General features: G+C 47.4%; 1 protein-coding gene across 2 annotated transcripts in view; it reads right to left on the bottom strand.

Annotated features, from left to right (window-relative positions):
- Positions 1-10520: 10520 nt before the first annotated feature.
- Positions 10521-24893, bottom strand: part of LOC144093936 (alpha-tocopherol transfer protein-like) — a 37219-nt gene continuing 22846 nt past the window's right edge. For both annotated transcript variants that reach the window (XM_077627696.1, XM_077627697.1), the window contains exons 2-5: positions 17427-17666; positions 13710-13903; positions 12135-12245; positions 10521-10782 (exon numbers count right to left, since the gene is read on the bottom strand). In XM_077627696.1, coding sequence (XP_077483822.1) covers positions 10549-10782; positions 12135-12245; positions 13710-13903; positions 17427-17666 — 779 coding nt within the window. In that variant the 3' untranslated portion in view covers positions 10521-10548. The remainder of the gene's footprint in view (positions 10783-12134; positions 12246-13709; positions 13904-17426; positions 17667-24893) is intronic.

Below are 24893 nucleotides of genomic sequence, written 5' to 3'. Positions count from 1 at the left end.
GAGTCTTAAAACTACATCCGCTAAATTTGGGAGTAAAGACAAGATGTAGAACGTCCCCAGCGACGCCGGCCGTCTTTGTCAAGCATCAGGAAGCAGCGCATATAGCGGCAACATCCTGTCATTGCACTTATGCCGTAACCACAGGCCCGCTTCCGCCACGGGGATGGATGTGCGAAAAAAGGTCTCCGAAGCCTTTAAAACGCTTCTGTGGTCTATGACTTGAACAGAAACATAAGGAATGTGTCTCGTTTGCATAACTGTCTGAGCGAAAAAAAAATCGCAGTGGCTTAGATCGGCTATGCCAGGATATATGTAGCGAAAGCAAGTGTGAAACTCCCCGGTTGGACTTGTTCACATATTCCACAACGTATGAAGCACAAGCATAAACGTCCAGTATGACCTGTAGGTCCATGTTTCATTTCAGCACCGAGGCTACCCAAGGCATGAAGGGGTCGCGTCACCCTTACGCCTATTCTCTAGGCTAACGGCACGTTGTTCTTCTCTTTCTTTAGCCCGCCGCTGAAGTCTCTTGGTAGCATTCCATCGTTCATCACGGGCCGTCTTCAGTGAAGCAGGACTGAGGTCTCTCCTCCGGCTGCTGTCGCTGCTGCTAGCGATCGAGACACCGGACGTTAAACGTGCCTGTCTCGCGGCGGCATATTCACGGCGGCGTTTAGCCAGTCGTTCGGCGCGCTGTTCGTCTGTTTTCTGGACGATTCGTTTCCTTTTCATCTCGTTCCGCTGTCGATTCCAGGCCTCCTCCAGTTTATCAGAATTGTCGCCTTCCATAATGTCGCCTCAACTGTGGTCGCGGCGCACGCCAGCTCTCCTTTTCAATCCTGTGACATCTTATCACGCAGGCGACGCAGCTGTCGAAGCGAGCGGAGGCGAGCACAGAGACGAGGAACGCGCTGTCACGTCCAACCAAACGGCCGCGGCGGCAAGCGGCGTGGTGTGACGTCATGCCAGATGGCGTGACGAGCGCGCGAAGCACAGTAACCTTCTGCGGCCAGGCACGCGTTGTGACGTCAAGTGCCTCGATGGAGTACCGCCACGGCGAAATGGCGAGTTTGCAGCCAATAAAGCTTTCGCTTTAAAGCTTCGCATTCGTGCATGTAAAATAAGCTATTAGACTAGCAAATCCGGTCGTGTTCTGGGCCCATACACAAACTTTAATGCCAATGCAATAATAATTATGGTTCCTCTTTGTCGAAAACAGCCACTTTTAATTTACTATTTACGCAATACAAACACGCTTAGTACGAAACCAGGATGCTCTGAAAGGGTAATAGCATTATAGCTTCTTATAAAGATTTTTTTACTCTGACACGGTTTGTGCAACCTCGAACTAAACTTGCGGAAGCGAGTTCACAACAGGGTGTCACAAAACAGGCTTACAAAAAAGCCGAAGCTAGGATAAGAGCAGGATTCAGGAGGGAGGGTAAGGGCCGCTTTCCTACGCATGCTTCGGGTGTAAAAAGCGCCAGATGGATGCGGAAAGGCAGCGATTTCTATGTGGAAACGCCCACTACTCCTCTACGCAGACGCGAACAGACAAGTCTGCGGAGGCAAGGCAAGATGGTCGGCACATTAGTGGAAGGAAAACCGAATAAAGAGGATGCCGTAAAACTCGGCTGCGAAATAAGAAACAAAAATGTAGACGCGTCTGTCCAGACACCTGGACGAGCTCTCTACATGCAAACCTGTACTCTCAAGGGAAACCTAGAGCTCTGTATATACGCGCGTATGTCGGTTGATGGCCCTCCATTGAAGATGGCAGCAATAATGTGCGCAAGTAACGCAAAAAACAAACTGCTCTTCACAAGGCCTAACTGACTTCACGTGCAGGGTTCATTGGTTTAATGTGGAGAAGAGGAAGGTTTTGGTGTACGTGTGCTTCTCTCAGAACTACGCATGTATATAGTATGGGACGTAGAAGTAATGAGAATTTACACGAAGTATGTTTTTCACTCAAGACACTCATGAGCAGGTGGCTCAGTTCAGGTTTCATAGCTTGTTTGCCCACGCAGAACCTGAAAGATATACCTTTAATTGTAAAATGGCGTGTCGTTGCGGTTGCATTAACTGGATAACTCGCCATGCTTCCAATGTGACTGTACCTATCAAGCTGACAACGTCGATGTCATCGTACATACCAAGAAAGAAGAATTTATTTGGAGTGCTAATAATTTAGAGTCAGTGCATCGTATGCACACTGATGTTTTAGCACGCCTGTAGGACGGGTTATTAACTACCGAGTGCGTCATGTTTCCTGCTACCTGTTAAACTGCCAGGGGCCCCTGAGTTGCTTTTGCTGGAGTGTGAGGTTCAATGTACCGAAGCTACACCCGGGCTGTAACATACGCCGTAGTTGAGCTGTGGACAAGTTATAGCCAACCGAGCTTCTTCAATGTTCACTTTCAATGCGTAGCACACGGTAACTATCTCGAATTACACTCGCAACAAAATGCACACACTTCTGCCCGAAGTCGTCAATCTTGCTACCTCGGGATCAGCAGCCGGGCTCCAAAAGCACCGATCTACAGCAAAGGGCTCCGTCATTTCGGTACCAGCAGTGCAACTTCTAGTGCAGGGTTATGCAAAAAGCACCGCCTCTGCGCTAATCATGTCCGAACTTTCGAAGCGTTGTAATGCACGCCATAAATCTCCGGGCGTCTCACCTCCGTGCGGGAGAAGTCAATTTCCTGGCACACTGTTCACGGTGCCCCCACGTCAGTTGCCATGTGTCCTTTATTGCTCATCCTAACCTGCATAGCCATCGCAAAGGCGAGCACGTGAACGCTGAAGGTTCCAGCTGCGGCATATGTCGAGGTCAGCGTTTCTGCTAACCCTGGAAAAGTGTCGTTTACCTTGAGGAAGCCCCTTTTACAACCATCGCTGTAAAACGTTGAAAATGAGGGCCACTTCATTCAATTCCTGATAAACGCACACGGTCGGCCGGAACTGTAGGCAAGGGGAAACAGAGTGCCGCCGTCTGCTTCTATTCAACAGGAACACTACTGAATTGTGATGGTAGCTTGACATGCAACGTAGCATGCAGTTCTACTGAGGCTAATCGCATACTTAATGCAGACCAAGACCAGCATGCGCCCAAACACGAAGCCGTAAAAGCACCCCAATGTGCCTGTTTACAAAAGGCCCCGGCATAGTGAAATGAAAGGTTGCAGGTAACAAGGAAAGATTGTACGCCACATTACCCCTATTATTTTCTAGCGAAGCAAAGCTCGGTGCGCTGTTCATGGCCTGTCATAAAGTGGCTGCTCGGCTGCACATCAGCGGCACGTGGCAGCCTTGGCCTCGAATCAGCTTCCGCGGTGTGGCGAGGGGGGAAAAGTGGCCGGTAACGACTTCTCTGCCTCAGTCAAACCGAGCGACCGGTCAGATCTCCTTGACGGACACGTAGAGGGGCGCGAGCAAATATCAGAGCCCTTTCGAGTGAGTAGAAGGACTGGAAGGCTCTGTTATTGCACACTGTGCTCCCCCCATTGCACTGAATGCGCGAGCTTGAATGGGCGGGATCGAAGTTATTCCTGCCTTTTATTAGAGGTCACCATTACCTTCAAGGTGTACACAGACTCACTCCTTCCTGCTTAGATGCTCTAGCCATTTTTGGAAAGATAATGAGTACTCTTAGTGGGCTAGAAGGGCTATATTGGATCATCCACTGTTCGACGATGAACAACAGTGCCCCACTACAAGCCGAGGAAATAATGACAAGCTCGTATAGTTTGCGCGGCTCCCGCCACGTGTTGAGCCCACTGATCGTATCCATCTTTAATCAGGTTGGCTGAGGGCAGGGACTTTCTGAAAGCCTGCCAGTCTGGGAGTCGAGCTTGTGCGAGGGGCTTTTTGAGGGGCCGCGTGTGAATAAGTGTGTTAATGATGCCGTGGTCACTGCCTAGTGTCTCTTCCGTGTTGTTCCATTCCACGTGTTGGATGGGTTTGGAAAGTGTGAGATCAGGACACGTGTCCCGAGTCACAGAGTTTCCCATTCATGTGGGATGCGCTGGGTCGGTCTGGAGGGTGATGCCTAGCGTAGAGATAAGCTCCGCTAGCTTTCTACCTCGCGCCTCCCCTTTTTTGTAGCCCCATAATTGACTGGGGGCATTGAAATCTCCCACAATCAAAATTGGGTCCCGACCCGCTATCTTCAGTGCCCGGCTGAAGATATCTGAGAAAGTAATATGTTTGAGCTTGGGCGGACAGTATATGCTCAATATGTGTACAGGGGGGTCAGAGCGTCGCAGAGGTAACACGGTGACCATAGTGTAAGAGTATGTTATCTCTACGTCGAGGTCTACCTCCTGTGCTGTGTACGACTTATGTACAAGAATACAGGTGGATGGGTCCCGCTGAAAAGTGTTGTATCTAGAATTTTGGCCGATGCCCCAGGTTCTTGAAGCGCAACAATGGCGGCATGAAAGTCCAATGTTTCAAGGTAAAGGCGTAGGTGTGCTCGTTTCGCGCGGTCACGAAAGCCTCTACAATTTCATTGTATTATGCCCAAAGGTTCCTGTTTTATTTTACGAGGTGTCCTATTAGTGCCCTGAGCCATGATGAAGGCTAGAGGCTGGCTGGCTCACCCCACCCACTGCGCTGGTGCCCTGCATGGTAGCGAGGGGGTTATCCTGATTTTCTTCCTCAATAGTTTCGCGGCAAATTTTGGATGGACGGCCTACTTCCCTTACGGGTCCTGTCCGCCTAAGCAATTTTGGGTTAGCCTGTATCCAGGCTTTAATGTTTTGTGTGACTTGCTGCGTAACGGATACAGTCAGGGTCGGAGGGTCGGAGAATACCAGGGGGGGGGGGTTTCAACCGTTTCCTTTGCCTTCGGACATTAATGCCTAAAGAACTAAGAGTATTGAGTGCTAAGTAAGCCTTCGACTCATACCTCGTGCAGAGCCGCTGGAGAAGGGATCGCCCAGCTACCGTCTCTCCTAGGCGGTCAAGATGCATTAGTAGTCTCTGAGAAGTGATAAGGCTAAGAGGTTTCGATAGGGACTCATGAGGTACCGCCTTATTCGCAACCGCCTGAGGAACTCCAATGGCTCTTCTTAGGCCCTTTCTGTGGACAACTTCGAGACGTTCAAGTTGTGATGCCGAGGGAGAAATTAAAGGCAATTGATACATTATGCGACTGACCACCAGCGCTTCGTAAAGTTTTACCATTGAAGAAGGATGGTTTTCCCATTGCTCACGTGCAATTCTGCGGATCACACTGAGACGCGTAGAGATGAAACAATCGCGTCTACAGCTTTTCACCCCTCTAGATGGGAGTCAATAATGACGCCCAGGAAACGCGTGTGGCTGAAATGACGGGTGCAAGAGTGACCGAGCTCTATCTTCAACCGCGGTTGACGTCTTCCTACACCTGCAAACAGAACAAAGCCGGATTTTTCCACTCACACAGACAATCCCACACCTTGAAGATAAGTTTGTGCCGAAAGTAGAGCCTGCTGAGCTATCAGGGCTAATCGCTTGTATTGGTAGCCAGTAATCCAAATACAGATGTCGTCAGCATATATTGACATACGCACTTGCAACTTTTTTTCAACGAATCGGGAAGGCCAGCCATTGCGGCGTTAAAGAGCGTGGGGGAAAGAACACTTCCTTGAGGCACACCTCGTGATAGAACCCTCTCGGTGCTTAACGTACTCCCTAACCGTACACGAACCGCGCGATCACTTATAAACTTTTAAATGAATCTTAACATATGGCCCTGTATGCCCATGCCTTGCAAACTGTTTAGAATTGAGCTCTGAAGCACGCTGTCGTAAGCTTTCGCAACGTCAAGAAAAATGGCTAAGGTGGAAAGGCCGAAAGCTCTCTGGTGTTCAGTGTGACTGACCAAGTCTAAGACGCTATCTTGGGCACTAAGACCTCGGCGGAATCCTGTCATACATGTTGGCAGTGTCTTGCTGTCCTCAAGCCACCACGATAAGCGTTCATTTACCAGCTTCTCCATAAACGTAGCTACACAGGAGGTCAATGACACAGGGCGATACGAGGCAAGGTCGCTCATGTCTTTGCCAGGCTTCAGTACTGGAACTACATGTGTCACCTTCCATGACGCAGGAACATCGCCAGTCTCCCAAACTCGACTGATGAAGTTGAGAAGCTCCTTTCTGATTTGCAAGGACAGATTATTCAGCATTTGATTGGTGATGCCGTCGGGACCTGGTAAACACCGGCGCCGCAGGCCACTGAGCGCAGTCTGAAGCTCATGAAGCGTGAACGGGACGTCCATGATATATCTGGAGGAAGAAGGTGGTGTATATATCTATTCCAGAATTAGTGCGTACGGGTGCGTCTGCAAATTCCTCTGCCAAGTACGCGATAGGTTTTTCCTTGCGTATTGCAAGAGCTTCAAAAGGCTTCGAAGGGCCAGATTCTCCAGCAAGGCTGCCAATAACTCGCCATATTCTTGTCATCGGTGAGAACACAGTCAAACTGGCGCAGAATGAGGCCCATTGCGATCTGTACAGCTTGTTCGCGTGCCGTCTAATAGCAGAATTCAGCCTATTGAAGGTCGTCTTCAGTTGCCTGTCGTCCTTCTTCCGCACGAGTTGGCGCTCCACCCTTCTCGCTGCGCAAAGGTTCCTGAGTTTTAAATCCGGGGCCGGAAAATGGTCAGGTGACTTGACCGCCGTAGTTGCTGCTAGCTTACTAGAAATCATTTTGTCAACAACATCACCAGAAACACGTTCTTGGTGCTCTATGTACTTGTCCCAGTTGACCATGCTAATTTTGGGACCATGCATACGAAACTCGGCAGCAAACACAGATATCGGATAGTGATCACTTCCCATGCGGTCAGGCGCTGTTGACCAACTCACGCGGACGTCAGGTGAATGCAGTGTCAGGTCTATAGCTGTCGCTGAGGCTGGAGGCCAGAAGAAAGTGGGGCTTCCGTACTTGGCAACACACAGGTCCAAACTGTCAATAACCTCTACGAGTTTGCGTCCACGGGAATCCGTGTTCCTGTCACCCCAAACGGCATGATGGGCGTTGAAATCACCGCAGTTGATTCGAGGAGCGGGGCAGCGGTCGCAGAGCTGCTGCAGAAACAAATCCAAAGCTACCTTCTTCCGCGGAGACAGGTACACGGATGCAATAGAAAGGGTTCGACAGCCGAGCTGTATTCTCAAAGCCGCTACCTCAATGTCATCTGTGCAAAGATCGGCAACGCTTGAGAAACATGTGGAAACTTCCTTCTTATGTAAAGCGCAGCGCTTCCTGCAGGAAATGATTTTATGCTGCAGTTTTTATGGGCGTCATATCCAGTCAAACATCTCTGGTTTGGCAGGCCAGCTTCTGACAGGGCCAATACTGGAACACAAGTATCTTTCAAGAATAGTTTCAGTTCAGCTAACCGACTTAAAATCCCAGCGCAGTTCCACTGCAATATAAACGGCACTTTTCGGTGCATATGAGATCCACGAGGTTTAACCCCGTCAATATTAGATAGCAAGGAAGTTCGCTGCGAAGGTGGTAATTAGGGACTCAAAAGAAAGCACCAGCTGTAGGAAGTTCTTCAGGTTACCTGGCGCCATCGCTGGAACATGTGAACGCACTTGTGCATATGAGGGTCCCGCTTGCCGTGGAGTGTGGCTGTGATCCGGCCGCTCAGGAACATGGACACTTTTTGCTGGAGGTCAAACAGCCGACTCGCGCGCACAGGACCTTGGCGTCTTGCTGGACTCAGGTCTCTTAGGGACATTGCTGGGTAACGCAACAACATCAGACTCTAACACTGGGAACCTCGTCTAATCCTGGGACAGGCGTCTCAGTCGGTTGGGGTTTGGGACCAGCAATAAAGGATATGCGACGGTGCAGAGCGCTCACACGGAAGGGGCAGCCTGCGAAACTCGCTGGATGATCACCACGGCAATTGGCGCAAGCCAAATCGGCCTTGCAGGTTTTAAAGTCGTGGTCGCCTCCGCACCGCTTAAAGCGTCGATCCTTTGTGAAAACTTTGGCCACGTGTCCAAACCGTTGGCATCTAAAACACCGTGGAGGAGCTTCAGTGAAATCTGCACCTGCGTGTTTTGTGAATCCCAGACCAATTTTTTCGGGGCGCTCTGAGTTGGGAGCGATTGGCAAGACGACAGAGTTGGTAGGTTTCACAGCCCATTCTTTTCCTGGAGACTCCACACGACGCACAAGTCGTTTCACGTGCAGCACACCTTGTGGTTTCAGATAATCAAGTAGGTCGCGCTCTGAATACCACTTTGGGACACCCTTAATAACACAGGTGTTCTTCATGTAGGAATGGGGCAACCGCACGTTAACTTTGATGCCAAAAATCTGAGAGCTCAGCAGGAGCTTGTCAACCTGCTATTCCTTCGAGACATCCAGCTGAAGAGCCCCGTGCATGGTGAACCGACTTCGAATCGGAGCTGATCCCAGCAGTGATTGAATGGCCGCGAAGAGTAAGATGGGATTCTTCTCTCTTAAATCAACCCCTTTTTCTGTGAGCTCAACCACTACCGGGATCCCTACCGTTCGTTGCTTGCGATGACTCGCCAACTTGAAGCCCTAGTTGTCCACGTCAGCCATATCGGCCACTGACCACTGACTCGTCACCGTCCACGATCGTTGACTCATCCCCACTAAGCGATGAGGTCTCGCTGGACGGGTGGTCGTGTCCATATTCTGGTCTCTCCACTGCCTGGGAAGACATGGCCGCCTCTTTCGAGCCAGCCTCCTTTGATTGGCGTGGTTCCTTTAGGCTTGCCGGCGCCGGAGCAGCCGTACTTGTCCCATAGAGACGGTACCACCTTGAAGATGCTGCCGTCTTCGAATATTCAAATAAAAGTAAATTAGGCAAAATTAGGTAAACAAACAGAGCTGAGGCGACAGGAGATCGAACAATGTCTTCGTCTTCCTCTTTCAACTACGGCTCTCTGCATGGCTTCAATGAGGCCTTTTGGTTCCACTGCTTTGCGAGTAGCTGGATCACTGAAGGTACCAGCCGCATGGCTTTTCGAAATGCGGTGTCCCGAGTGCATATCGCATATGCATAAGATGCTGCGTTGAAGCGCGCGGCGTCTGTGTATATGTTGACCAGTGGACGGTCTTGGTCATAATCCATGTTCGTTGAATCCAAACCACTGTAGTCGTTACCTAGCACCGATTTTTTTCTGGCCTCCGCAGCGATCTAAGCTGCCTCAATCGTCCTCACCGCTTGGAGACACTAAGCTAAGGTCCTCGCATGCAACACTGCCTAATCCACACCTTATGAATGAGATAGCAGTCAAAGCCTCATGGAGCCAAAATGCTTCCTCGGGCAATAAATTTGCGCATTGGCTGGAAGAAAGTGACGTCACCAGAGCGGAAGGGACATCCCAGACCTCAATTAATTAACTTTCGGTAAAGGAGCAAACAGTTGCTAATGCAATCGCAATGCCATCACACAATAGAATTAGGCGTCCATGTTAATTCATTTTCTGTATTCCTCGCCCACAATCTGGAGTGCCTTGCTAAACGCAGCAGAGCTGCATGAAGAGCTGACTCTAGGCGAACACCGAGGAAGCCACCCACTTTCCGGGTTAGCAGTCTGGCTCCGAAATAGTTATTCTGGCCGTCTTATTGATGCAGTCTTGCTTAAGACTAGGCACTCAGCTCTCATGGGAATCTTCTCCTTTTCAACATGATGTTTCAACTAGGACTTTGCACAGTTTTTAAAAATAGGCTTTTCGAGTTAGAGCACCACTTTTTTGGCACAGCACTATCAGTGGTATAGTACATCAGAATACAACTGGTTATCTAATATTCAATGTTTAATTTTTTCTCTATTACTGTTAGGCTCCTTAGAAATTGAGAGGCGTGCAGCCTACTATAAGTAACACCGATATCAGATTTTAGAATTTAGAAAACGCGGTTATGCTCGACGCTCTGGCTAAAGAAATTTTGGCTGCATCGCGACAAAATAAGTGCGCTTTCGAGAGGCTTGCAAGCAAAGCAACCTCTCCAGTGGACGTAACTCGTCGACATAGCCAAAAATTCTTGGGCCACAGCGCCGAGGGTAACCGCCTTTTCGAAATTATCAAAAATATTTTGGATATTACTTGGAATGGGCTACACGCTAAACGTAACTACGGAGCAATAGTTAAAAACTTAACTTTTTAATATTAAATTACAGCCTGCTAGTTAGCTCGTCTTAACTGTATTCTGGCGTGTTACATAGCTGATAGTGTTTTGCCGAAAACAATGTTTTTCTAGGTCAGAAAGCCTATTTTTAAATGTTGCGTAAAGTCCTAGGTGAAGCACCCTGTATACGCCTGAATGTAACGAACTTTACTTTCTTGTTTAAACCAAAGGTGCCAGTGCGCTCCCAGCAACGACCATCTTACCAAAAAATGATTTTTTAATTACAGTGTTATCGTCAACACTCGCTGCGAAAAGTGTGGTTGAAATTGTATTCCCTCTGCTGTTCTATATTTCTTGGAAAGCTGCACCTTTCGTGAACGAAATCATTATCGCACAGGTACTCTCGATTTCGGACCTCTTTATTCTTGCTACTATTTACAGAAACGTGGCTTCGTTTTCCATCTCCTCCGTCGTGGCGAAGTCCCCGTTGCTCGTCCGGACGTAGCCGTACGCATTGTCCTCCTGGTATTCCGCTTCCTCGCAATTCACCAGGTCGCTCCAGAAACCGTCGAAGTCAAGGGGAGGCCCGTGACCACCGTACTCGGCGGGAAGAACTTGTGGTGGGATCTCTTTATGCAGCTCCTCGAACCTTTCTCCGAACAAGCGGACCTGTTTTTAAAGCAAGGAATGAAGTTACGAAGAGGATAGCGGAGGTCTCTAATACCCAGCAATTTTGGACAAAAGCATTTTTTGACAGGGAAAGGGTTTATGAACGCAGTGCTTTCAGGTATTGTAAAATTTCACTGTAACAATCAATATATCCCCAGATCTCGGCTCAGGAGCCTGCATTTTTTTGCTATTACTGTTTTATTTTCGTCAAAAATGTCCCCCTTAGATTTTATATGCCAGTAATAACTACTGGTTGCGAGCGATCAAAACGCTTGAAAAGAACTATTTTGCTACGCATCACAACAGTGGGCCATTAACTTCAATATTTTCATAACGTCACCTTAAAATATTTCAATATCCGATTTTTTTTTTCTGGGAAAGCCCGACTTGCATGTTAACAAAAGCAGCCCGCATGGCGAAATTCTTTATTTCATGTCGAAAAGTTGCTGCGAAAATTCCTTGAGCCCACTGAACACTGATTTAATGCCACACCGCTGAATATTTTTTTCAGGATAGCCAACAAGAATATAAGCCACCCCGCCTTCACTTTTTTTCTTCTCCGTCCCTCTCTCTCGGCTGCATAACAATAACAATCAGTCGAAGCCTTATTTCAAACGGTTCGAATTACACTGCCGTAACCACGGCGCGGATTTTTTTTCTTTTTTCGATGTGCGATAACATTGCACGTTGTCGTGAGGAGCTCTGCACAGTTCTGTGGTAACGAGGATTTAACGCAGTGACTATATTTCGTCCTTGGCAGTTGGGCCCACACAGAAGTAATTCGTCGTGAACTAATCAGGGTCTTAGTTAAAAACCAAAAAATGATTGACTTCTCCGCGAGGATGGTAAAATGTGCAGTGTTAGTGTCTGACAGAGTGTGCATGTTTGGTCACTGCGCAGCATCATTTGAACTCTTAGAAGCTCATAGTCGCCCGTGGGTGCCGGCCGATATTTTTATTCTTACCGCCCAATTTATAAAGCAATACATTTGCCGCTGACATATTTTTGCGGTGTTGACAAGTTAACTTAATATGTAGAGCATGAGACTGTGCTCAGCTGTCCAAAAAAAAAAAAGAAACGTTCGGCACTGATGTTTACAAAGAAAACGAACTCAAATATGCCAAAAAAAGGGCTCACTTATACCGTTCTAGCCTGCAACTTTGTGGAAAACTAAGGCCAGTTGCCGAAGTTCTTGCATTATCTTTATATCTAGTTGCACTTTTTTCGGCTTGTTACATGTTGAAAATCAACAACTGCACCTGTAATTTGCAATATTGGCACTGGCATTACATTTATTGGCTTTTGTTACAATGTAACGTTTCACTACAGGCCTGTGAATAATTTTTTCTTACCCGTTGGATGATCTTTGCCTTCATGAAGGGCTTAGTGATAGCGAAGAAGACGTCGAACGCTGCGCCGTGCCTGACAGCATACATAGCCTTCAGCCGGATTGGTATGCACTCCTGGAAAGATGATATAATTTGGGCGAAGACCTCTTTTATTCCCTGTAATCCAGCCTCGCTGAAGCTCATACAGCAAAGACCTGATCTCACTCTCCGCACGTCTTGAAACGGTCCTTACAGCTTCGTAATTGAAGCTGCCGAGAAATAGAAGCGCTTCTTTGAGCAGACTGGAAAGGAAATGATGTGCATAACTTCGGATTCTAATTTACAGCGCAACTTAATTCTGCTTTCGGGTGAGCAGTGCTGCACAACAAAAAAAAATGGGGGAGGGGGCATTTGTGTTTGGAGTACTCGTGTTCAAGTACAGGGTCCAGTAAATAATTTTGCAATGTTCAAAAGGTTGAAAAACTTCAGTTCAGTAGTAAAGATAATGGCCCTGTGCGCCAGATAAAGCTTCCTTTCTATAGAGGAATAAATGAGTATTGTAGCGAAGCTGGAATTTTATATTCTACTTAATGCCTTTGCCATGCTCTAGAGGCAGAATCTTTTTTCGCATCACCACCATTTCCTCGAGTGCTTGGTTCCAAAACTTAGGGTGCACTTATTTACGTTACGCATTGAGAATGCAATGACATTACAGCCTCTTCTGCCCAACTGTTTCCCCTTCTTGTTGCTTGGTGGTCCTTTTGTTTTGTTTGTGACGTCATATTTCCGCAGAGGCAGGCAACCTCTCCCTCGCTCACGTTGCTCGCCATCTGTCGCCGCGCGCGCGCACCAAGGCGGCACACGACTGTTCCGCTGCCATATCTGCCGCCGCTACCACTCAGGCAGAGTTCCGCCCCCCCTAGCAACCCCTTACTGGCTCGTACTGCGCACCGTTGCGGTGCCAGGCGACCAAATAGCGAATTTACGTCAGACTCCGCCGCATTCTTTCGCGATTGAGAATATTAGTGCTGCCTCGCTAATAGCTACACGTCGCGCCTCAGCGGAAAATAACAGTCGATGTTTCGCTTTAAGAGCACGAACAAACAAAAAATTTTGGCTTATATTTTTACGGTGATTTAACATCCAGAAGCGGCTGAGGCTAGGAGGCACGCTGTAGTGGAGGGCGCTCGGAATTTCGGCCATCTGGAGTTTCGACACAGGGACCCCTAGCGCGGGTGTCGAACAGCATACGGGCCTCTGCAATTCCTCATTGATTGAAATGAGACCGCCGCGGCCGTGATTGAACCCGCGCCTTTCCGGTTAGCAGCCAAGCACCATATAACCACCGAGTCAATGCATCGGCTAAATAACTTTGGATGACTGAATAAAGGAGTTTATGGCACTTATAAACCAATACCAAAATATTTTTTTTGGGGGGGAGGGGGGCGAAGTTTTCTTCAGCGGAATAGCTGCTTCTGTTTCACTTTAAACTCATAGCGAAATTCACCGTCTTTGCAATTGCTAGTTGTACTGCTTTATCACTCACGCGGGAGAACATTATGTTTCGTTCTATATTTTAGCTCGAACGATGGCCCATACCTGCAGGTACTCGAAGCCACGTCTCATGAGACCAACATTCATGGAGAGAATTTTGTCTGGCGTTAAGCCAGCGTAGTCAAACATCATGACTATCCCCAATGTTTGCGTGGCTGGGTCCTTTGCTAAATGCTCTAAGCATAGCACAGTAGCCCGCTGCACATCCGCATACGGAGATTGATCCGGCATCCATGACCCTGCAAAGGGATGAACAAAGAAGATCGGAGTTCACTTAAATGTGCCTAAAGATCGCAACAATCACAGTGTCACTCACAGTCTCCGTGGCCGGGAATAGCACCAAGCGTTCAGTTTTGCTTTCCCGGTGTCAGATGGTGCAGATAAAGCGCGCGACATGCAAACGGGTCATGAGTTTTATGCAGAGCCGTGGCATTGAAAATATGTCCTAGCACATTTACGGCACTCTATTAAAAGCTCACGACGTTTCTCTTTAAGATTGAAGATAAACCTGCTAGAATTTGGTAGAATGTGGTCGCTTAGTCTACTACTTCAAGATGGAGACGCAATAAGCTGTTTAACTGTCTATTGCGCTATATAGAAAGTGTTCTGGCTTCTAATATGTAAATAAAATTTTTTCCATTTTCACGGATTTCTGTGTCAAAGCTAATAGTGTGAATCTACGAGGCGCTTAATATATCTGGTCCGGTTCAAGCTGTCTGAAGGAAAGAGTTTTTTCGCTCCACGTTTCACCTTGGTTTGTCCCGCGCGGATTACTCTAAATGCTGCAAATTTGTGCAACCCAATGCTGTGACGTGCCTCCAAGACTCGATATTTGGAGGTCTTAAAAAGAGAAAGAATAAAGTGCCTACGCAAGCGCTACTAAAGCATAGCAGGCTACGTTACTTCAACAGATGGAAACGGAGAGAAATGTGTCTCTTACACGGAACCTGGGAGGTTTTGCCAAAACCCATTGGACTAGCATGAATATAGCGCTGGCAAATCTCTGGAAAAAGTCTGCTGAGTAGGCGTTTCCACTGGTCCTGCAGCAGAAGAAAGCAGGCACTTGACCTAAAACTTGTTTGTCCGACGCGCTGACATTGATTGTACGCTTTATTTCGAAGTGTTTCCTCGAACGGACAATCCACAGGTAAGAACAAGGAACCGGGTAAGGAATGGTTAAATCAATAATGAACAAAGCGATAAATTTGTTGGCGCAGCTGAGTGTTGAACATTCTTTTTATCATGGCTTTTATGTTTTGGTCATAACTTACTAAATAGCCGAATCCCTCGCTATTTGATGTTTCCGAAGGCCATTTTGGTAAAAATGGAGTTATCGGGAGTCGATATTTACCCTTCGCTCTCTTCGTACCTGTTATTTCACTCCCGTGATTACAATAGCGCGCTCAAATGTGCTCAAAGTGGCATCTCGGCACCGGACCCACGCTATATAACGACATCGAGAACGAATAATGTGGCCTTAGTTTCTTTAATTTCTTTAGTTATTTCTGGAGGTAGCTACTTCAAGTTGTGCATGTGATTGGCCGCGATGCCATCAGTGCTCGGCTGAGCTTCGTATACTCATTATTTTAGAAGCTATTACACTGTATTCGCTGAAAATATATTTTTTTTTAATCCGCCAGTTCAATATTCACAGAAATTGAGAAATTGGAAAAGTTTGTACACACCTCTCAGTTTTGAGTTTCAAAAGATACTTTGCGATGCGCTATACATACATTTACAATGAGCTACCTCGATGATAAAAACAAAATTACGAGAGTATTTTTGTAGAAATTCGTGCCTAAATATTGGATATTGCTCTTATAAATGTGAAGCAGCATTTTGTGAACATTTTATTGTAACTATTTGATTTTAGGTTATCTCCGCGTCCTAATTAAAGAAAGAAAAACTTGGGTGCCGCACCCTTGCTTTCAACACTTAATTAGTACATCTAAGAAGCAAAGTGGTCGGAAGAATAATTATGGATCTTTTTTTTCTTTTGTCGCCGCGCCTCTTGGCGACTTAACGCAACGTGTCCTACATTCGTACAGCGGACCTATCCTTTTAACAACATCTGTAATGCTTCACTAAGCAAACTGGTCTCATTAATGGGTTCTGTGTTCGCGGAATTCAAAAAATACTTCACTCAATCACGAAGCTTCAACGTTCCCCCAAAATTCATCGTAAACAGGCATTGCAGGGCTTCCTCCGTTACCACTTTTGTTCATCTTTTGGCGCAGCTTTGCTTATGTTTCTGGCGGGGAAAAAGATATTAGACCTTGAAACAAGCACGACAATCTGCCGCATGCACTTCATAAACGCCATTAATTCTTTACTGTAGAGGCAAGCAATCTTTCTAGATTCATGCAGCCGCACAAGCATTCATGAAGTCCTGAGGAACACTGTGTGCCTCAGTTTCTCTCTCTCCCTGCCTTACATGGGCGCAACAACGCATGCAGACGCATAGCCCCAACAACAATAAACGAAAGGCATTAATAGTAACTTGTTGTGTAATGAAACCATCTGTTCGACCCATTAAATAATGATCACTGCTAAATTTAAGGGTGTAAAAGAACGATGTGGACTGAAGCACCAGTAAAATTACATGCTCGAGGAATCGGAAAAGCACTCAAAGAAACCCAAAGTCAGCACAGAAAGGGGTTTGAGGATCCCAGAATCGGTTGTACTCTTGTGCTGTCATCATCATCATCAGCCTTACTACACCCACTACAGGGCAAAGGCCTCTCCCATGTCTCTCCAATTAACCCTATCCTTTGCCAGCTGCATCCACCCTTTGCCTGAAAACTTCTTAATCTCATCCGCCCACCTAACCTTCTGCCGCCCCCTGCTACGCTTACTTTCTCTTGGAATCCACTCCGTTACCCTTAAGGACCAGCGGTTATCTTGCCTTCGCATTACATGCCCTGCCCAAGCCCATTTCTTTCTCTTGATTTCGACTAGGATGTCATTAACCCGTGTTTGTTCCCTCACCCACTCTGCCCGCTTCCGATCTCTTAACGTTACACCTATCATTTTTCTTTCCTTGGCTCGCTGCGTTGTCCTTAACTTAAGCTGAACTCTTTTCGTTAGCCTCCACGTTTCTGCCCCGTAGATGAGTACCGGTAAGATTATGCTGTTGTACACTTTCCTCTTGAGGGAAAATGGTAAACTGCCACTCATGATCTGCGAGAATTTGCCATATGCGCTCCACCCCATTCTTATCCTTCTAGTTATCTCCCTCTCATGATCCAGATCAGCTGTCACTACCTGCCCTAAGTAGACGTATTCCGAGTGCCCTTTTGCTTGGGTCTTGTTCTACTAAAAAAAATTCTTCCTAACGCGTCCTGTATTTAACTGTGTTTATATTGGTCTTACGGTTACGTTGGCCATTTTTCTTCTCTGCGCACTTTTAGCAAAAAAAAAAATGTCGTACGATTTTGGTACCATGATCTGTAGCATGAAGAAAAAAAAAGCTCCCAAGATATTTCCGAGCAGCTTTTTTGAAATTTGAACAACCATACGCGTTACAGAAAAATTGCGTGAGGCTCCGAAACTCCAAGGAAAGAGCACGCCACAGCTCCAGCGTGATTCTGCGGTCTTTGGCACTTACACGTGGCGATAACTTACGTAGCTGAGAAATATGTGACAACGCCACCTAGCCACTGGGCCAGCTTAATTACGGTGGTAAAATTGTCGCATGATTCATTTAACCAGCGTGCTTGAAGATCGCCGTAATGGAACGGTCTGTACGGAACCGCCACCTACCGGGCTTGAAAAGAAAGATGCGGCGTCCGTGAATGTCTTTTCCTGGCAGAGCCATCACGAGCTTGCGCGTGGCTTCAGATACTTTGGAAGGAAGGAAGTTATCGAATACGGGGCCGCTGGTTGTTCGTATGCGATAATAGTTGCAGACATTCCGAAGCGCTGCCTCCAAGTTGTACTTGCGGACCCGCAGGAAGCGAAGAAGGAACTGGCTGTCTCTCCTAGCGTCCAAGTCCTCTTCCTCTGTAAAAGAATGAATATGTCAGAAGGAATGACTATTTTTTAAGTCGGAAAACAGAGAGAGGAAACATGGACGGTTTTATCCTTGCCCTGTTTTCTACATTTCAAAGATATACACCAGTTAGCACAACAAAAAGCTTTCTTACGGCAAGAATGAGACCTTAAGAACCAGGCTTAAAATCAGTTGCTGGGCGAGTTGGTATTTCATGCTTACATTCACAGCGCAAAGACGAACACGGACAAAAGCGCCGACTTCAACAATGTTTGTTGCTGTGCGCAGCGAATACATATTGAGTACAGCGGGCATGCGCAGCAACTTTCCTTTCCTTTTCGTTGCTGGGCATGCCCGCTGTACTCAATATGTATTCGCTGTGCACAGCAATAAACGTTGTTGAAGTCGGCGCTTTGTGGTGTCTCCCCTCTTGTCCGTGTTCGTCTTTGCGCTGTGAATTTAAGCTTAAGAACCATGTCTTTGTCACTGTAGTCTTAAGGCCCGGAGACTATTCGATCCAATTTTCACTCACAGTAAAATTCGTGTGGTTGTTATGGACTTTTTGCTGTTTGGCAGCAAATGACCTATTGGTTGCTGAAAATTTTTCAGTTTAAATTGAAGTAACTTTCCCGCCAGTCAATTGGAGCAGCAGACGTTGATGATGACTTCGAAGCTATTGTGTACGGCGCAATTTGTGGATTGAAGTGGACGGTGGTATAGCTTAGCTCCTGAGATCCGCGTGAAAAAAGTTATTTACTCTATCGCAGTCTGCTTTTTAAGGTCAGTGGTGAGGATATCTGTATTCTCTGTCTTCCTCCGTTTCTGTTTTTAGCTAAAGCCTCGTTTTCTTATTGCAGAAAAGAGTGCACAATAAGAGTGCACGATAACTTGAATTTTTACAAACTGTCGCTTTATCCTTTAAACGCTGCTGAGCCCTGTTGACACTGTTGACCCACGCCGTCAAGTGTGTGCTACCGACTTAGTCCCTGCATAAGCCTCGTGCGCATATCCCCGTGCGGAATGTTCACACGCATACTGCGGACAGCGAAAGGTTCAGCCGCATACCTCCGTTACATGTGTTAATAAAAAAATTGTAAAATTTTAATAAGGTTCTTCATATTTCAGCACCTTTCGCGACGCATACTCCGGCTTTCAATGACTTTCTCTCCGGCGTCACTTCAGTTATGCACGTTTGAGCGTCATTCAGTCTGCTTTCTTGATATCTAGTCGCTCAAAGCTGTTCTGTGAGCGTTCAGATACCGCTTAATGCTGTTTCACTGAGAAAAATCTGAATTCGGCCAACGTAAGATTTAAATTTTAGTAAACTGAAAACAATCCACGAAAACCGGCCATAATAGCTTAAACATATCTCTATCCCAACGAAAGATCAACAACAAAATTCCATTCCGCATTGTCGTAGAGAGTAGGTGCCAGTGTGAAATGCACTACAGGACAGGAGTAGCTCAATAAGGATGGTGGTAGTCGCCGACTCCTAAAGCCTAGGGCCTTTGGCAACTGAACGTGCCCCCGTATACGCTTCATTCCTCGCAGGCATCTTGGTGCGCGCACTTCTGCCTTTGCGCGCTGTAAAGTAACCGATGCCGAGTGTCGCTTCGCCATCCGTCTGGCGCCTGCCTTAGCGGCTGCGATGAGTGAATTAGATCGCCTGCCATGTTTCATTGCGCCGTGACTACGGATTCCGTTGAGCGGCGGGCAGCTCCGTATGTTTCTCTTTCATGCTTGTTCTCTTCGAGGGCGCTACCCTCAATTTTCATTTCTTGATTATTTAATCAATGTGATTACTTAATCAGTAATAAACAAATATTAAAACACATAAAGAAGCTAAAGCGCTAAAAAGCTTAAGTTGCCTGAGGCGCACTCTATAGGTAGCTCCTAAAAAGACCAATTTGCTCACGTATAAAATTTTAAACCGCCCTATTCTTGAAAATTCTTCAAATCTTTGGAAACCGTATAAGCGCTGTGAAAGTAACGCGACTGATTCTGCTCAACAGAAAGCTGTGAGATTTGCTTGCTGCCGCTATGACTATCTTTTTTCACCTTCACATGCAATTTCCTTCCTCCGCTCTCATACTGCTGGAAAACGTGTCCATTAAAGCTTCTCCAATATATAGTGCGTTGTGCCTGCTGCCTTTCAGATGGTAACAATATCTTATTTTCACAACCATCTTCAACTAGGAGCCATCACTATCTTAGTATTCAACATTTTTTTCACGCACTTACGCTTTGAAATACAGCTTCTTTCCATGTACTATGGACCACTGGAACTCTTTACATGGCAATATTCGATCATTACCGACTTCTGATTTCGTGTCTGCATTTAAGTCGCTCGGACATGTGGAGGTATTGTGTTTATATTTTATTGTTGCCATGTGCACTTTGAGGGTAAAATTGTATGCTATAATATGTTTTATGCAGCCACGGTTTGCCCCTTCAGCGGGCTGCAGTAATTTCAAACAAATACTTCCGTCCTTAACTCACTCCTTCTGTACCTATATTGCCAAGACCTCTGCATTGTCCCGTTCTCCTCGACCCGGAGGAGGTGTTCCTTCGGACTCCGGGAACTTTATCAAATGCTCGTTGATAAGCTGCTCACTGGAAATAGAGGGTACACCGATAAAGCGCAGAGCAACAAGATCAGGAAAATGAAGGAAACAGTATTTCCAGCGCCACGAACAGCGCCATGCATCGCGGTCGCAAGGGAAGACTGGCCAGGGTCGGGACGGATGCGGAAGCGGCATGTCTCGCCAATTACAATCTACGTACGGCGCGCATAAGGTGAAAGCGGTGGTACAAACATGCGTGCGAAAAACTGAATAGTGTGGCCGCTTGAAGCGCGTGTCTAGAGAGCTGGCTGCGCGCCGTTAGGTCACGCTGAGATGCATTCTTGCCTATTGCCATCTGTTGGTAAGTCAGGAAATATTTTGATTTCGACGGTACATAATTGGCGAACTGCTTCGAGAACAGCGCTATAATGCATACCGGTTAACAATAGAACACACACACACACAAAAAAACAATGAATGAAATCCTGGTCAAAGCACCTGGCTGTGTGTTCAAAAAATGTTCCATGAATGGAGTTTGTCATAGGCCAACTGACGCAAAGCTATTGTCGACATTATTGAAGAAATTGCGGACATAGATTAGTTTCAGTAAATCATGCACAAGTCACATGCGAAGTAAAGCCCGTCGTGGCTGCTGCCGCGAGGGTCATCATACCACGGCGGCAAACAGGTCTGCGCTTGTGCAATACGCGGCACAATACGCGGCCCAACTCGCCGACTCCAATTGGGTGCACCGATGCAACACTGCAGCTCGGCAAATGTCGAGTCGGAGTACGTGGCGCCTCTTCCGCGCTCTTATTGATCCGGCACAAACCCGTACTGAGACACAAAAACAGCTTCAAAGGGCTATACATAACTTCACTGGAGACACGGCCAAACTGGCCGATGCGCTCCGCGACCAATATTTGAGTATACACCAGGATCCCCGTGGTCAGGCGTACTCGTATGCCGGTTCCGAGAACGCGGATTTGGATCAACCGTTCCAGCTCCATGACCTAAAAGCAGCCCTGGCTAAAATGAAGCGAGGTACAGCACCAGGCCGGGACAAGGTGACGGTGAAGCTTATTGCCAACCTCCCAGATCCCGCCTACGAAACTCTCCTCGATTACTTCAACACTGTCTGGATTGGAAGCACACCACTCCCCATAGATTGGAAAACGGCACTAGTAACTTTCATTCCCAAGCCAGGTAAAGCCATTAACACCGACAACCTCCGGCCCATCTCCCTCACTTCGTGTGTGGGGAAGCTGATGGAGACTATGGTCCGCGACAGATTGTCGGCTTTCTTGGAACAACAAAACATTTTCGCAAACACCATCTACGGTTTCCGCCCACACCGGTCCGCACAAGATGTCCTGTTGCAACTTTACAAGGAGATTCTCGACCCCGTCGAGCACCCCAGCAATGATAAAGTAGTCGTCCCACTTGACCTGCGGGGGGCTTTCGACAATGTGACCCACGAGATCATCCTATCCCACTTGTCGCAAACACATTGTGGGCGCAATACTTTCAATTATATCAAACAATTCCTTACAGATCGCCAATCCTATATCCGGCTACAAGACACAGAATATGGCCTATATCAACTTGGTACACGAGGGACCCCACAGGGAGCTGTCCTCTCGCCATTACTATTTAATCTGGCCATGATGAAGCTCCCTACCCAGCTGGCGGAGGTCGCCGGTGTGCAGCACGCTCTGTATGCGGACGACATCACCCTCTGGGCAACACAACAATCGGTTGGAGACATCGAGACCAACCTGCAACAAGCGGCAGCTATAGTGGACGAATACGCTCGTCGCTGTGGTCTTGAATGCTCCCCGAGCAAATCTGAATTTGTGCACATACGCCCCAACTCAAAGTGCACAACCAAAATTGCCCTTTCCCTACTTAGCGGACCGATACCTGAACACGCGGAGATCCGGGTACTGGGGCTTTTCGTTCATCATAGGCGCAAGATAGACACTACCCTAAACAAGTTACGTAAGGTGGGGGACCAGGTGGGTCGGATGCTCCGCCGGGTGTCCAATAAAAAGAGGGGACTACGATGCAAAGATGCCCTGCGGCTGGCCAATGCATTCGTGACCAGCCGGATTTTATATTCGGCTCCCTACCTCCACCTACGTAAATGCGATGAGAATGCCTTAGAGGTAGTTCTCCGCAAGATTTATAAGAGAGCGCTCGACCTCCCCATAACGACGTCCAACAAGCGTCTCCTCGGTCTGGGGATGACCAACACCTTTGGGGAGTTACGAGAAGCTCATCTTAACAATCAATACTTGCGCCTAAGCAAAACACCTGCGGGGAGCCGCCTTCTAACCCGCTTACACATTTCCTACGCAACACATACAGAAGAACGGGTCCGCATCCCTGAAGCCTGGCGCTTTGCACTCCAGGTGCGACCCCTTCCGAAGAACATGACTGCAGACACCCATGATGGTCGCCGTCTCGCGCGGGCGGAGGCTATTTCTCAACAATATGGCCACAAGCGAGGTGTCTTCTATGTGGATGCGGCCGGCCCACACCATGGGGGTTGGTACACGGCGGCCGTCATCCACCAAAACACTACAGTTCAGGGCCTTACTTTCCGTGCCCCAAACATTACATTTGCGGAAGAGATCGCCATTGCACTGGCCGCCGCAGATCCAGAGTCCCGAGTCATTATTACGGACTCCAGGGGCGCCTGCCGCAATATTGAGCAAGGGTACATTCCAGACCGTGCTTTCAAAATTCTCCACGCATGCGATTACACAGGGTTTCCGACCCATCGTACCATCGTGTGGGCTCCGGCTCATGCGGGTCTTGAGGGGAACGAGGCAGCCGACGCTGCCGCCCGCGCGCTTACTCACCGGGCGTCGCCTCATCCGCAGCCTGATCCGGAATTCAATTTCAATCCGGCCGTCACCTTTAAAGAGATCACCTCTCTTTATCAAAATTTTCATGGTCTCTATCCCCCTCCCTGTAAAGGCCTCACCAGGGTGGAGGAGCGCTGGCTTCTCCGCCTCTATACCATTACTGTACTGTGCCCGGCAGTACTTAAGCACTTCAATTCTTCTTTCTCGGGCGCGTGCCCACACTGTGAGGAGCAGTTTTCGGACACCTACCACATGGTGTGGGCATGCCCTTCCAATCCTGCCTACCCACCCCACCTCCACCCCACTCGAGAGGCCTGGGAAGCTGCCCTGCGCGGCTGCTCCGAACTCCATGCCCAACAGGCATTGGTAGCTAGAGCCCGAGCCGCTGCGGAAGCTACAGGGATCCCGGACTAGGGCTCCCTCCTAGTGTTTGTAAGGGACGGGCCCTTCCGGCTCGCCCCATCGACCTCTCACTGTAAATAGAAATAAAAGTTTTCCTCCTCCTCCTCCTTGTGCAACACCTGGGAGATATATGTCGCTGTTTCATCTATAACTATTCAAATTATATTTGCGGTAGAAAAATGAGACAAGGAACTACATACAATTAGGCAAGTGATGAGTGTACCTGTAACGCGGTCTTCGAGGAAACACTGATCCGGTTTTGAATCCTAAAAACAGCAACAACGGAAACCTTTTCCTTTTCTCAGGCAGCAAGGTGACTGCAGGCAGGAAATGGCAGCCGGATTAGCGCCAGTATCAGAGCTACTCACATAAAATGCAATATGCGGTATAGCAAACAGGAATCACGACAGTCATGAGATTTTCTTCCACTTCTTTCCCTGGCGAGACTTTTGCCAGATTCGTTGTGACATGTCGTACAGCATTTGCTGCTTATTACGAGAAAATCGCAACTTGAAATGAGACTGCGGCATTGCATTTGGAGATTACCGGACGCACCTCTTCACGGCATTGCATTTGGAGATTACCGGACGCACCTCTTCACCTAGAAGAAAATTTGTTAGACTGACCCGCCATTTGGAGCTCAAAAATGCTAAAAATATACGAAGGAAAAAAACAGTGTTCTGCTGTATTCATTACAAGTTTTCTCTCATTTTGTTTAGTGTCAAGGGAACTGGAACTGGATAGTGAAAGAGGGTGCTGAGAAGGATTCGCCCTCTAGCAGCAACATTTGCTAAACTAAGTACGCCGGGGTGGTATCGCCGACTCACTTTGTGGCAGGGAACGCAAGCGGCCCTCTTGGCTATTTAAGGAAGGCGAAAGCGCACCGTAACGAATTTTGTTCGGAAAGGACGTGTTCTGCACATATATCGGTTTCTATATCATAATATTTATTCATCAACATTTAATTCATTCCTTTAGACACATTTCTAAGGGAAGCCGTCTCGAAATGTCAGCATTAAAAGGTATTACGCTACCGAGATGCAACATTCATGCTTTTTCATTTCATTTTTCCTTTCCTAAATATATCGAAACATGCTTTTATTTATGAAGAAAATAAACAAGAAAAGAATGGGAAAGAAAGACAATCAAAAGAGTTCAGTCGCAATTGAAATTCATGATGTAGCTCGAGCAAAAGATTGCGTAACAGCCGAGTGAGCGCACTGATTATTGATCAGGTGTAACTGTTTGATGTTGCAAGCATCAAAACGAAAACGAGAGGTATAAAAAAAAGAAACTTATCTCTGAATAGCAAGCTCTTGCAAGGCTCGCTATTCCCGTGATGAACCGAAAAAAATCAAACGGCGGCTTTATACGCGTACAAGGTACCAAGCCAACAATC

The sequence above is a fragment of the Amblyomma americanum genome, chromosome 6 (genome assembly GCF_052857255.1).
Source record: "Amblyomma americanum isolate KBUSLIRL-KWMA chromosome 6, ASM5285725v1, whole genome shotgun sequence".
In the NCBI taxonomy this organism is placed as follows: domain Eukaryota; kingdom Metazoa; phylum Arthropoda; class Arachnida; order Ixodida; family Ixodidae; genus Amblyomma; species Amblyomma americanum.
This window is presented reverse-complemented; position numbering and strand designations above follow the sequence as displayed.